The following is a 15,472-nucleotide window of genomic DNA, read 5'->3' on the forward strand; positions in this document are numbered from 1 at the left end:
CATGCACTTCTTCAGGGGATCTTCCCAACCCAGGGATCAAACCCAGGTGTCCCGCATTGCAGGCAGATTCTTTACCATCTGAGCCACTAGGGAAGGTTCAAGATTTACTATAAAATTACAATAATTAACAAAGTGTGGTACAGGTGGAAGGATAGACAAATGACACAGTGGAACAGAATAGAAAGTCTAAAAGAAGTACTCAGACATATGTGCCTTTCATTTATCACAAAGGTGGCACTGCAGTAGGCAATAGTCTTTCCAGAAAAAGACTTTCAGTCAACTGTATGCCCATTTGAAAACATGACACTTGACCCTTATCCTACACAGTTATCAATCCTAGAGGCACTGTATGATTACATGCAAAAGAAAAGTAATTACACTTCTCTGAGACTCTCAGACAACATGTTTGTGATTTTGGAGTAGAAAAAGTTCTTTCTAGAAGGATATAAGGAGCTCTATGGACTGGAACAAGGGACTGGTTCAAAACTGAGACAGGAGTACGTCAAGCCTGTATATTGTCACCCTGATTATTTAACTTCTATGCAGAGCACGTTACGTGAAATGCCGGGATGGATGAAGCACAAGCTGGAGTCAAGATTGCTGGGAGACATATCAATAACCTCAGATATGCAGATGACACCACCCTTATGGCAGAAAGTGAAGAGGAACTAAAGAGCCTCTTGATGAAGGCGAAAGAGGTGAGTGAAAATGTTGGCTTGAAACTCAACGTTCAGAAAAGGAAGATCATGGCATCTGGTCCCATCACTTCATGGCAAATAGATGGGGAAACAATGAAAACAGTGACAGACTTTATTTTCTTGGACTCCAAAATCACTGCAAATGGTGACTGCAGCCATGAAATTAAAAGATACTTGCTCCTTGGAAGAACAGCTATGACAAACCTAGATAGCATATTAAAAAGCAGAGATGTTACTTTGCCGACAAAGGTCCAACAAAGCTATGGTTTTTCCAGTAGTCATGTATGGATGTGAGAGCTGGACCATAAAGAAAGCTGAGCACTGAAGAATTGATGTTTGTGAACTGTGGTGTTGGAGAAGACTTTTGAGAGTCCCTTGGACTTCAAGGATATTAAACCAGTCAATCCTAAAGGAAATCAGTGCTGAATATTCATTGGAAGGACTGATGCTGAAGTTGAAGCTCTAATACTTTGCCCACATGATGGGAAGAACTGACTCATTGGAAAAGACCCTGATGCTGAAAAATTCTGAAGGCAGGAAGAGAAGGAGATGACAGAGGATGACGTGATTGGGTGGTATCACCAACTCAATTGATATGAGCTTGAGCAAGCTGTGGGAGATGATGAAGGACAGGGAAGGTTGATGTGCTGCCGTCCATGGGATTGCAAAGAGTCGGACATGACTGAGTGACTGAACTGAACTGACTGACTGAAGGAGCACTATATGTACAGTAAAAAACGTGAATGAATTAACTTAAGATGAGTAACTTGCCTTATTGAAGTACACCGTACCATTAAGAAAATAAAAATATAAAACAGAATTAAACACACAAAAAAAATAATAATAAATATTTATTCCAAAAGTCACCATCATGGTAACTTGCACCACTGTATTTGTAATAGTCAAAACCTGGCAACAAACTCAAATTTCTGCCACTAGTTGAATGGATCAATGCATGGTCATGTGATCATTCAAAGGACTACTCTATAGTAATAAAATTGAATACAATGTTGCCATAAACAACATCATGAGTGAGAAATTAGACACAAAAGAAAACATTCTGTATGGTTATACATAAAGTTCAAAAACTGGGAAAATATTCTATGGCAGTACAAGTCTTAGGTAAGCAGTCTTCCCTGGAGAGGAGGAGGACACAGCTATTGGGAGGCAATAGTGATTCTGTGGTGCTGTGAATGTTCTCTTTGTAGATCTGGGTTGGGGAACATGACCTAGGCATACACTTACTGTTTGTACTTTGTTCTCTATTATTATCCTTAAATAATAATGTTTCATAAAAATATTATTCATCTAAGCATTTCTTTCCCTGACATAGCACTTCTTAGCATTTCTTAGCACTTCTTTCCCCTGAAAAAATGAGTGAACAATGAGAAGGTTATGGAGCAGGACCTTACGGAGCCTTCTCAGGACAGACCCCCCTCATGTCCTGCACCTGCTTCTGTCTGTACAAAAGCCTTAGCCAAAGAATAAATTTAATCACAGAAATGAAAAATTTCAGAAACAAACAAAAACAGTCAAATAGGATAAAATAATAATAGTTTAGCCCTAACAAAGTCAAGGGTTTTTAGTTCCTCCTCATGGGCTATAGCTAACATTCTGAGCCATATCCTTTGAGCTGTTTTGCAGATGCTGAAATCCCAACCAGGAGGTAGAAGTAAATTACATGATGACCGGACTAGTGGGGTGCCATTTTCTTCTCCAGGGGATCTTCCCACCCCAGGGATCAAACCTGAGTCTCTTGCATTGCAAGCGGATTCTTTACCATCTGAGTCAACAGGGAAGCCCATAATCTTCTTCATCTTGCACAATTCCAAGAATCAGCCTCAAGGAAATGGGAACAAACCAACACTAGAACTGATGATTAACTGTATTTCAAACAATAAAGGTGACACTGTTCAGACCTATTTCAAGATGACTGTCGGAGCTAGCTGTGCTATTCTGCAGGTAACCTGTCCCCTACTTCCACCTGTGCACTCCTGAAATTCCCATTTAAAAACACTTGTCCTGATCAGCAAGGGGGAGCTGGTTCTTTGGTACATTAGTCCTCTGTCTCCCCAGAACTGCTGGTTTCCTCAACAAAGCTATCTTTAATTTTACCCCACGCTTATCTCTCAGTATTGGATTCTTGAGTAATGAGCAGTTGAAACCTGAGTTCAATAATTTCACTATAGAATATCTTCCTTTTTAAGCCTGTTTTCCCTTACTCTCTGCTCTTGGGAAGTTTCACTCCAGGAGCATCCTAAGTATAGTAGCCCTTCCCTGTCTTACCTGAGCAGATCAAAGAGGCCGTATTGCCATGAGAACAGTCAGGAACACCCAGGGTAGTCACAGGGCATTTCCACAGGAAGGACTCAGTCCCTGAGCAGTGAAATCAGGCTTTCCAGAATTGATCACTTCCTTCTGTTCCATTTGGGGTGGAGATGGCGACTCCACAGCCGAGCTGATGACAGAAAACATTGGCGTTGGCCAGACTCCAGTGGGAGGCACACAGAGCTCTCCAATGTCCAGAAATCTTCATCTCCACCTGCCCTGCACTGAGAGGTGCCATTTTTCATGAGCCAGACTTCTGTGTACACTGATAGAAAAAGACAGGATTTCAGCACAATCTGATTTCTTTTTTAGCTTGAACTAAGCGTACACGGAGGTTAAGTCCTGATGTGCATCTCACCTGAACAGACAACCTGAGCAGCTCCACTGTGGAGATAGGTGCCCCCTGGACAGGGCACTCTGGGGCAGGACCAGAGCTCAGGCTCCTCCCCCTCACACCTGAACTCTTCAGCCCAGACCCAGTGATCTGACTCCCTAAATGGCACGTGTCCCAGGACAGACACAGCCTTGCCACATCCCAGCTCTGCACAGATGACCTAGGCAGTGGGGAGTGTGAAGTTTCCATCAGACACTGGGGTCCAGGCTTCTCCAGAATGCACTTCTACTCGCCCTGAGCAGGGTCCATCCCCTCCAGCCAGACGCACAAATCCTAAGAGAAACAAAGAACAACAAACCCAGTGAGTGTTCATGAACCTGGCTTGACAATTGGAAACAACATTCACAGGCATGAGATGGAGTGAAAGCTTTTCTTTCCAACAGTGGAATAAGAGGGGATAAGAAAAGATAATTTGACTGTCCTTGTCAAACTGCATTTTCATGAGCAAGTTTCTGAAGAGATATCCAGAAGGATTGAAGGGTCAGTTCGGAATGGCTGAATCCCAAGAATATATATTGGTTAGGAATGTTAATTCCTATCTGGGGCATGGAAACTACGGTGCCCAAAGAAACCGCACAGTAGTAGACATTCAAACATGCATGCAGAGCTGAAGTGAGAGTGAAAAAGGTCCATGTGGTTCAAGAGCTTAGAGGCCTAAGAGCCAGAGAAGTTTAGAAGTTTAGAGGACCATCCTGAGATTTCTGGGGCTAAAATTCTTGCCAGTTTTCTCTCAGAGCCAATATTCAAGTCACTGAGGACAGGGAATATCACACGGGCTGGATCTGAGTGCAGGTATTATAATCTAATTGTGAAAGAAGTTGTCCACGGGTAAGTTTAGAAATGACAAAAGCTCAGAGAGTCATAGGAGAGGGAGGAAATTGTCCTAGCCATATTTTTTAAAAACCTAGGATTTATCAAGACACCTAGGAGAAAGTGAGGTCTCAGTGGGATTATGCAAGACAATTGAGTTAGTTGATTACTTCATACTAGACATGAGATTCTCTGCAAATGTGAAAGAGTAATGATAACTCAATGTATTCTAACCTTATCTATATGCTAACTGCATATGCCTTTCCTATTTGGATTTCTGAGATAAGAAGCCAGCAAGCTATAAAAAAGGAGAATGAGAGGAAGAGAGCAGACAGCAAACAACCCAATATACTTTCAGTTCAGTTCAGCCTCTCAGTCATGTCCGACTCTTTGCGACCCCATGAATCACAGTATGCCAGGCCTCCCTGTCCATCACCAACTCCCGGAGTTCACCCAAACTCATGTACATCGAGTGGGTGATGCCATCCAGCCATCTCATCCTCTGTCGTTCCCTTCTCCTCCTGCCCCCAATCCTGCCCAGCATCAGGGTCTTTTCCAATGAGTCATCAGGGTCTTTTCGCATGAGGTGGCCAAAGTATTGGAGTTTCAGCCTCAGCATCAGTCCTTCCAATGAACATCCAAGACTGGTTTGCTTTAGAATGGACTGGAAGGATCTCCTTGCAGTCCAAGGGACTCACAAGAGTCTTCTCCAGCACCACAGTTCAAAAGCATCAATTTTTCAGCGCTCAGCTTTCTTCACAGTCCAACTCTCACATCCATACATGACCACTGGAAAAACCATAGCCTTGACTAGATGGACTTTTGTTGGCAAAGTAGTATCTCTGTTTTTTAATATACTGTCTAGGTTGGTTACTAGGTTGCTGTCTAGGAAGGTTACTTTCCTTCCAAGGAGTAAGCGTCTTTTAATATATACTTTAGAGATTTCTAAATTGCAAATGCCTCAATAGGAATGAAACACAAAAAGATTTGGGGGGAAAAAGACTTGTTCAACAAGATTTTAACACTTTTTATCCCCTGTGTTCCTCCCATTTACCACATAACCCTGCTACCCTTTCTGATTTTTCCCAATGCAGAAAAGAAAAAACAAGCTTAAGAGCTACAAATAGATGGAAAGGAGACTCCAAAAGGAAAGAACTTCTGTAGGGAGTGAGGTGGAGTGAGTGGCAGGTTAAATGGGGAGTGAATGGAGTATGACAGAGAGAGACCAAAAAAAGACTGATGATAATGATTTCATCCTTCAGAGACCATATTTTAGATACAGAAAAGGTAATCCAATAGGAAAAAAATCTGCACATCATAAAGAACAACTTTTTAAATAATTTTCCTGGTTTCTGAGTGTGCTCATGATTATTTATGTACATGGTGGAATTTGTTCTGGTGAGGGACTCTGATTGCATACATTTGTGAACTTTGAAGTCCCAAAGAGAATGATGTAACAGAATAAAAATCTACTATAGAGAGCAGGTGGAGAAGGCAATGGCAACCCACTCCAGTGTGCTTGCCTGGAGAATCCCAGGGACTGTGGAGCCTGGTGGGTTGCCATCTGTGGGGTCGCACAGAGTCAGAGATGACTGAAGCAACTTAGCAGCAGCAGCAGGATAGAGAGCAGGAGAGAACAGAAAAGGCACTGCAGAAATTAAAGAATTGAAGGATTAGCTTGACCACTCATACAAGAATGAATGAAGAGAGAGAGGATGATCTGCTTGCCTTTTATTATTTATCCATTTCCATCTCCCCAGAGACGCCCAGGTTAGGACCCCTAATCTATTCTGGCTGGGAGTTTGGTCACAGGCTACACACCCTAGATAAACCATTTTTATTTAACTGGTTATTGTTGTTGTTGTTGCTCAGCCATTCAGTCGTGTCTGACTCTTTGCTACCCCATGAACTGAAGATCATTCAGTCCATGGGGTAGCAAAGGCTTCCCTGTCCTTCACTATCTCCCTGAGTTTGTTCAAACTCATGTCCATCGAGTCGGTGATGCCATCTAACTATCTCATCTTCTGTTGTCCCCTTCTCCACCAGCCTCCAATCTTTCCCAGCATCAGGATCTTTTCCAGTGAATCAGCTCTTCATATCAGGTGGCCAAAGTATTGGAGCTTCAGCTTCAGCATCAGTCCTTTCAGTGAATATTCAGGGTTGATTTCATTTAGGATTCAGTGGTTTGATCTCCTTGCAGTGCAAGGGACTCTCAAGAGTCTTCTCCAACACCACAGTTCAAAAGCATTAGTTTTTCAGTGTTCAGCCTTCTTTATGGTCCAACTCTCACATCCATCCGTGACTATTGAAAAAACCATAGCTTTGACTAGATGGACCTTTGTCTCAAAGTGATGTCTCTGTTTTTTAATATACTGTCTAGGTTTGTCAGCTTTTCTTCCAAGGAGCAAGCATCTTTTAATTTCATGATTGCAGTCACTGTCCAAAATGATTTTGGAGACCAAGAAAAAAAGTCTGTCACAGTTTCCATTTTTTCCCCGTCTGTTTGCCATGAAGTGCTGGGACAGGATGCCATGATCTTAGTTTTCTGAATGCTGAGTTTCAAGTCAGCTTTTTCACTCTCCTCTTTCACTTTCATCAAGAGGCTCTTTAGTTCCTCTTCACTTTCTACCATTTGGGGTGATGTCATCTGCATATCTGAGATTGTTGATATTATATTAATTCCATGAAATTAAAAATTTAGAAAGACAAAGAGAGAAGTATTTCTTGTATTCTGTTTTATATACCCTGATAAAAGTTACATATTCAAATAGGTGCTGGATAATCAGTAAAGTCTTAGGACATATTAAGATAGAGACTTCTGAGATATATTATTTCTTTTTTATTTTCTACTTGATTTTAAAATTTACATAGAAGAGTGAGTGTGTGAAAATTCCAAGAAAATTATTAAATAGAAGGCTGAATAGGAAAAGGAGTACATCAAGGCTGTATATTGTCACCCTGCTTATTTAACTTATATGCAGAGTACATCATGAGAAACTCTGGGCTGGAAGAAGCACAAGCTGGAATCAAGATTGCCGGGAGAAATATGAATAACCTCAGATATGCAGATGACCCCACCCTTATGGCAGAAAGTGAAGAGGAACTCAAAAGCCTCTTGATGAAAGTGAAAGAGGAGAGTGAAAAAGTTGGCTTAAAGCTCAACATTCAGAAAACTAAGATCATGGCATCTGGTCCCATCACTTCATGGCAAATAGATGGGGAAACAGTGGAAACAGTGTCAGACTTTATTTTGGGGGGCTCCAAAATCACTGCAGATGGTGACTGCAGCCATGAAATTAAAAAACGCTTACTCCTTGGAAGGCAAGTTATGACCAACCTAGATAGCATATTCAAAAGCGGAGCCATTACTTTGCTGACAAAGGTCCATCTAGTCAAGGCTATGGTTTTTCCAGTAGTCATGTTTGGATGTGAGAGAAGGACTATGAAGAAAGCTGAGCACCGAAGAATTAATGCTTTTGAACTGTGGTGTTGGAGAAGACACTTGAGAGTCCCTTGAACTGAAAGGAGATTCAACCAGTCCATTCTGAAGGAGATCAGCCCTGGGATTTCTTTGGAAGGAATGATGCTAAAGCTGAAACTCCAGTACTTTGGCCATCTCATGCAAAGAGTTGACTCATTGGAAAAGACTCTGATGCTGGGAGGGATTGAGGGCAGGAGGAGAAGGGGACGACAGAGGTTGAGATGGCTGGATGGCATCACCGACTCGATGGATGTGAATTTGAGTGAATTCTGGGAGTTGGTGATGCACAGGGAGGCCTGATGTGCTGCAATTCATGGGGTTGCAAAGAGTCGGGCACAACTGAGAGACTGAACCGAACTGAACTGACATGAATGAATAAAGATATTAAATATAATAAAGATTATCCTTGTCTGGTCTCTGGCTGTGTAGACATCTTGGGTCCTTAGGCGCACATAACATCTTCCACACCACACCTGGACCTTCAGTGCTGCTCAGAGAACCTCACAGTTGCCTTCATCAGCTCCCATTGCCATTCCCCTTCCTCCCAGCTACTATAAAACCTGTTCCACCTTCTTCAAAAATTACATTTGTCCTCTTGCTCCAAATAAGCCCCCAAACACAAGTCTCTTATATCACTGAAATCATCAAATATAAACTACATAATCTCTTGTCATAAAACACAGAAATTCATGTTTTATTACCTCCACCTTTGACTTGCTAGTGCAAGGCTAAGTGTTCCTCCAAAGTTTGCATTTATACAGATATCTTAAAGGAAAAATTGGGGAGAGAGACTTTTCTAGTAACAATGAAAGAATATATGACTCAGAGCATTTCATTCACAGTTCTCTAGTTCTACCATCAAAGAACTATGAACATTTACAACTAAATTTGCAAAGGAAACTTGAATCTGCCACAAATCCATAAGAATCTCTGATTTGTTAAATGATATCCATTTAGGGATCACCTCTATATATGTAAATGATATCATCCTATAGTAAGAGTAACCTCCACTCCTACTGGCCTAGTGCAAAATAATGTCTCACATTGTTTGTACAGAAACAACTGCACCCAGGAAAGTACATCCTCATTCTTTTCCCTCCTTCTCATAGCCTCCCTGTGCAAAGAGAATGTGTATGTGGCAGTTAGCAAATGATTCACTCTTACAAAAAGTGAATTATGAAAACAACTTATGAGGATTTATTTTAATTGGGAGAATGAATACAGCTATTTTAGCGTCAGGTAAGTCCACTGGAGACGAAAAGAATAGCAGAGACTTATAATAGGAAAGTATATGAAGCTCATCACTCATAGCCACAGTGCACTCAGGAAGGATGGGTAGGCGTCTGAGTCCTCTCTAGCCCACCTATCTCCCATTGCCCTGCTGATCAGACACCAGCTTTCTTGGAACTTTCCATTTTCTCTGCCTGTGGACAAAGAACTGACCATACCTGAGCAGATGACTCCTGCATCTTCTTGATGATTGCAGTTGTGTGGCTGCCATCCCCAGGTAGGGCACCTCCACATTTGGGACTCCTCTCCTCTGCAGTTCACTTCATCCAGCCAGATGGGCCTTGATCCCCTCCCGAAGGAGAAAAAGACAGTGGTGTCCAGGGCGTCTCCACAGCCCAGCTGCCTGCACAACAGGTGGGCATCGTCCAGGTCCCAGCCGTCATCACAGATGGTGCCCCAAGAGCCCTGGTCAAGGATCTCCACTCTCCCAGAGCAGCGACCACCTCCGTCCACCAGGCGGATCTGTCTGCTGTCTGAGCAGAGAGAAATGGGACACCAGGGGTTGGGAAGGGTTTTCTGTCCTGTGGGACCCCCACCACCACCAGAGCAGTAGGGGGCGCTCTCCTCTGAGGCTGCCGACCCTGCTGATTCAGACACGGAGTCATTGCACTTGGGCAGCAGCTGGGTCTGGTTTTTTTATACCAGTGGCAAGAGAATAATAAGGTTGAAGAATAGGTAGAAAATAAAACAGGATATATTAAGTTGAAACCAGTCTAGTGAGTAGTCTGAGACAGAAGGTGGTACAAGGTCCTATCAGAGTTAACATTCTGATCTGTAGAGTTCTGCACAGCACCAGAGAAAGATTTACAGGAAATGTTAGTCTTTCTACCCGGAGCAGTTAAAAGATTTCAGAGTCACAGGAATGAGCTGGCAGCTGGATGGATTCCTTTCAAAGCACACACATTTTGATGCCGTTGACCTAAGAGTTAAAGGGGTTGAGTAAAGGGAGTGGAGTCAGGAACTGCCCTTATCAGATGCCTCAGATAGCAATCATGAATCCTCTACCATTAGAATCCTTCTCCTTGGTACAGTCATTCAGAACTGAAAAACAAATGGATTCTGTGATATCTTGGTTTACCCCAGAATATTTCATTTGTGGTTCTAAGCTTCAGACTTCAGATCTGGATACTTACTTTCAAAGAATGTGATCTCTTTGAGTAGACTGAACAACTTTGCAGGAGACATGATGTCAGGGAACATTGACACTGGCCAGATTCCACTGGGAATCATAGAATGTTGCTTCTACTCCCAAAAAATATATAATCCCTCCTTGGACTTTGTGTCAAGAATCTCTGTTATTCAAATTTTGGAGTTATGCAATCTTTAGGGGGAAATAGTGTGTATGTTTGCTTAGTCACTTCAGTCATGTTCAACTCTTTAAGACCCTATGAACTGTAGCCCACCAGGCTCCTCTGCCCATGGGATTCTCCAGGCAAGAATACTGGAGTAGGTTGCCATGCCCTCCTCCAGGGGATCTTCCTGACCCAGCAATCTAACCAGTGTCTCCTGCATTACAGGTGGATTCTTTACAACTGAGCCACCGGAAAAGTTCTTCTAGTTCTATCACTGAGCAGAAATAGGTCACATTCATGCAAGCCCTTGAACAAATAATATTAACAAGCTCACTGTATTCTCCTCTCCTTTTATACATAAAAGTGATGTAAAGAAGGGTTAAAGAATGTCTATCAATGTTGCACTTTAAGTAAATGAGGAAGTAGAGAATTAAACCTAAAATTTTCCACTTCCATGGAGAATGGAGGAATTCACAGCAGGCCATTGTGTTTTGCTGGGTCTTGCTGGATACAACTTAAAAAGCTGAAAAATGTTTTTTAAGAAAGAGTAAATGTTACTTTGCCAACAAAGTTCCGTCTAGTCAAGGCTATGGTTTTTCCAGTAGCCTTGAATCCAGATAATCATGAGAGTGTGATCACTCACCTAGAGCCAGACATCCTGGAATGTGAAGTCAAGTGAGCCTTAGGAAGCATCACTACGAACAAAGCTAGTGGAGGTGATGGAATTCCAGTTGACCTATTTCAAATCCTGAAAGATGATTCTGTGAATGTGCTGGGCTCAATATGCCAGCAAATTTGGAAAACTCAGCAGTGGCCACAGGACTGGAAAAGGTCAGTTTTCATTCCAATCCCAAAGAAAGGCAATGCCAAAGAATGCTCAAACTACCACACAATTGCACTCATCTCACACGCTAGTAAAGTAATGCTCAAAATTCTCCAAGCCGGGCTTCAGCAATACGTGAACCGTGAACTTCCTGATGTTCAAGCTGGTTTTAGAAAAGGCAGAGGAACCAGAGATCAAATTGCCAACATCTGCTGGATCATTGAAAAAGCAAGAGAGGTCCAGGAAAACATCTATTTCTGCTTTATTGACTATGCCATAGGCTTTGACTGTGTGGATCACAATAAACTGTGGAAAATTCTGAAAGAGATGGGAATACCAGACCACCTGATCTGCCATTTGAGAAACCTGTATGCAGGCCAGGAAGCAACAGTGAGAACTGGACATGGAACAACAGTCTGGTTCCAAATAGGAAAAGGAGTACCTCAAGGCTGTATATTGTCATCCTGCTTATTTAACTTATATACAGAGTACCTCATGAGAAATGCTGGGCTGGATGAAGCACAAGCTGGAATCAAGATTGCTGAGAGACATATCAATAACCTCAGATATGCAGACGACACCACCCTTATGGCAGAAAGTGAAGAAGAACTAAAGAGCCTCTTGATGAAAGTGAAAGAGGAGAGCGAAAAAGTTGGCTTAAAGCTCAACATTCAGGAAACAAGATCATGGCATCTGGTCCCATCACTTCATGGCAAATAGATATGGAAACAGTGGCTGACTTTATTCTGGGGGCTCCAAAATCACTGCAGATGGTGACTGCAGCCATTAAATTAAAAGACGCTTGCTCCTTGGAAGGAAAGTTATAACTAACTTAGACAGCACACTAAAAAGCAGGACATTACTTTGCCAACAAAGGTCCATCTAGTCAGAAGCTATGGTTTTCCAGTGGTCACGTATGGATGTGAGAGTTGGACTGTGACGAAAGCTGAGCATTGAAGAATTGATGCTTTTGAACTGTGATGTTGGAGAAGACTCTTGAGAGTCCCTTGGACTGCAAGGAGATCCAACCAGTCCATCCTAAAGGAGATCAGTCCTGAGTGTTCACTGGAAGGACTGATGTTGAAGCTGAAACTCCAATATTTTGGCCACCTGATGTGAAGAGCTGACTCATTCTAAAGACCCCGATGCTGAGAAAGATTGGGGGCAGAAGGAGAAGGGGAGGACAGAGAATGAGATTGCTGGATGGCATCACTGACTCAATGGACGTGAGTTTGGGAAAACTCTGGGAGTTAGTAATGGACAGGGCAGCCTGGCATGCTACAGTCCATGGGGTCACAAAGAGTCGGACACAACTGAGCAACTTAACTGAACTAAACTGAACACTAATTGAATTAGAGAGGGAATTTTCAAGATTATAATGAGATCCACCCTTAATAAAGATATAGACATCAAAATTCAAGAAAGGTAACAGAACATAGCTTTGAAATATACTTGACAGAATGAAAGGAAGAAATAGGCAAAATCACAATCAAAATGGGGGATTTTTACTGTATCTTTTTCAATAGCATACAGACCAGACATACAAAAAACAAAGAATACAGTAGATGTACAACAAAATAATCAGCACATTTAACTAAGTAACACATAGAGCAATGCACCCAACAATGCAAGAGTTCACATTATTGTAAATGCACTAGGAACAATTATCAAAAATGACCACATAATAGGACAAAATATTTCACTCTTTGAATACATACAGAGTATTTACTCTGACCACAGTGGAATAAAACTAAGAATTAAAAATAAAATACTGTTAGCCATCCCTATTTTGGGAAATTCAGCAACACCCTTCCAAAAAACACCCGAGTCTGGGAATAAATTTAAAATTTACCAAATATTGTGAAATAATGATAATAAAAATACAATAATAATGATAATAAACACAAAATAATGATATTATCATAAATTCCTCTAATGAAACTCAAGTAGTGCCTAAGGGACATTTATACCCTAGATTTAGAGAAGAGGAAAGACCAAAAGTGAAAAAAATGTAAGTTTCAATTAAGAAACTAGGAGATGAGAAAGCCTAAAGAATATAGAATGTTGGGGTTAATTAAAAAAGGAATAATAATGAACAGAAAAGAAGGTAAGCATAAGATAGAAAACACAGGAAAAAACCCTTTAAACATGGCTCATTGAAAACTGATGAACACTGATCAATACCAATGAAGAGCAGAGAGTAAATGAAGTTAACAATACCAAGAATGAAAAGGGACATCACTACAAATCATACAGATTTTTTGGTCATAGTTTTTGTGTTGTTGTTCGTTTGTTTTTGGCTGTGCTGTGGCTTGTGGGATCTTAGTTCCCAGGTCAGGGATTGAACCTGGACCCATGACAGTGAAAATCCAGAGATTTAACCCCTGGATTGCATAGCTTTATTAATAAAATTTATACATTTCATGTGGATAAGTACACAGAAAGTGTCAATTTCTCCACAGCCTTGCAAACACTTAGGTGTCTTTAAAAAAAAACAGTCATTCTGACATGTGTGAGATGATATCTCTTTCTGGTTTTGATTTACACTTCCCTGATGATTGACAATGTCAAGCATTTTTCATACACCCACTGGCCATTTGTATGTCTTCTTTAGAGAAATGTCTATTCAAGCCCATGGCCAATTTTTTGGGTGTGTCCTGATTATTTATTTCTGAATTTCTTCCTGATTAAGGACTGCTTAGTGATGCCCAACATCCAACCAAAAAATTATTAGAATTTCCAAAAGAGAGAAATGTAACACATAACACCTTTTTTAAAAACAATCATTTAAAGTAGGTTGAGAAATTACAGAAATGATTGAATTGGCTGAAGAGCTCCTTAAACCCCTAATATCAATATGCTTAATGAACAATAAAAATAAACAGGGAGGAAAACTAGGAAAAATAAACAAATGAGACTTCTGAAACTGAAAAATATAGTATTGGAATGAACAGTCATCTGGATTAATTACACAGGAGACTAGACATTGCAGAATAAAAGAACTGGGAAGTAAAACACAGCAGTAGAAACTATTTAAATTGAACCAAAGAGTAAAAAGGCAGAAAAATAAGAATGGAAACTCAATGGCATGTGGGATAACATCAAAATATATAAAATATGTGTATTTGGAGATTCAGAATAAGGGATATGCAGAAAAATATTAAGATAAGATAAATGACATTTTCACAAAGTTATTGAAAACTGTAAACCCACTGATCCAAAAAGCTAAACAAACCCCAAACAAGATAATGAAACCATTCTCAGAAAACTTGACAATGTAATTACTGAAATTCATTGGTAAACAAACAAACAAACAAAAATATGTTAAGAGTAGCCAGGGAAGTTTGACACATTATATACAGGGAACAAAAGGATAAGTATTATTTACTGACATTTTGTTGAAGGCAATGAAAGTCAGATGACAATGTAATACATATTTAAAGTATTGGGATTTGGCATTTGTTACACTAAAATTGAATCAGCTATGACAATACTTTTCAAAACTGAATGAAAATTAAAATGATTTCAGGTAAATGAGAGATGATAGAATTGGAGGCCACCAGACACACACTACACAAAATTGCCTCAGAAAGTTCTTCAAGCTAAAAGGAGATGACAGCAGATGAAAACATGGATCCTCTCAAAGCTATAGAGACTGTGCTAAATGTTGATCCTCTATTAGAAGATTTAAGCAAAAATATTAGCAACAAACTATAAGATTCATAATAAATTTATAAATAGAATATATGACAATGATAGCACCAAAGACAAGAAAAAGAAAGTGGAAGAAAAGTATAGTGACTGACACTGCATGTTGTGACATAATATCATTTCAAGGTAAAATGTAACTGAAGATTAATAATTCAACATTGGGCTTTCCCAGTGGTTCAGTGGTGAAGACTCCACCTGACAATGCAGGAGACGTGGGTTCAATCCATTGTCTAGGAAAATCCCACATACCACGGAGCCACTAAGCCTGTGCACCACAACTAGTGAGCCTGTACTCTAGAGCCCAGGGGCCACGACTACTGAAGCTTGTGCACCATAGAGCCTGTGCACTACAGCAAGAGAGGCCACTGCAATGAGAAACTCATGCCTGCAACTAGAGAGTAGTCTCTGATCTCCACAACTAGAGAAAAGCCCATGCAGCAAGGAAGACCCAGCCAGCAAAAAATAAAAATTACTTTTAAAATTAATAAAATTAAACATTATAATCACCTAAAAATCTGATATAATTAATAAACCAATACAGTATTTAAATTAAAATGATAAAATATACTCAAAGATTAAAATAAGAACAAAGATATAACATATACCAGCTGCTGCTGCTGCTACTGCTGCTAAGTCACTTCAGGC

At 40.7% G+C, this 15,472-nt stretch overlaps 1 protein-coding gene across 1 annotated transcript in view; it reads right to left on the bottom strand.

Moving 5' to 3' along the window:
* LOC139182964 (antigen WC1.1-like) overlaps window positions 1-15,472 on the bottom strand; it is a 53,206-nt gene that overhangs the window by 27,201 nt on the left and 10,533 nt on the right. The window contains 3 exon segments of the mRNA XM_070788656.1: window positions 2,985-3,247; window positions 3,249-3,291; window positions 3,385-3,693. Of these exon segments, the coding sequence (XP_070644757.1) occupies window positions 2,985-3,247; window positions 3,249-3,291; window positions 3,385-3,693 (615 nt within the window).

This window comes from Bos indicus, chromosome 5 (genome assembly GCF_029378745.1).
Source record: "Bos indicus isolate NIAB-ARS_2022 breed Sahiwal x Tharparkar chromosome 5, NIAB-ARS_B.indTharparkar_mat_pri_1.0, whole genome shotgun sequence".
Classification (NCBI taxonomy): Eukaryota; Metazoa; Chordata; class Mammalia; order Artiodactyla; family Bovidae; genus Bos; species Bos indicus.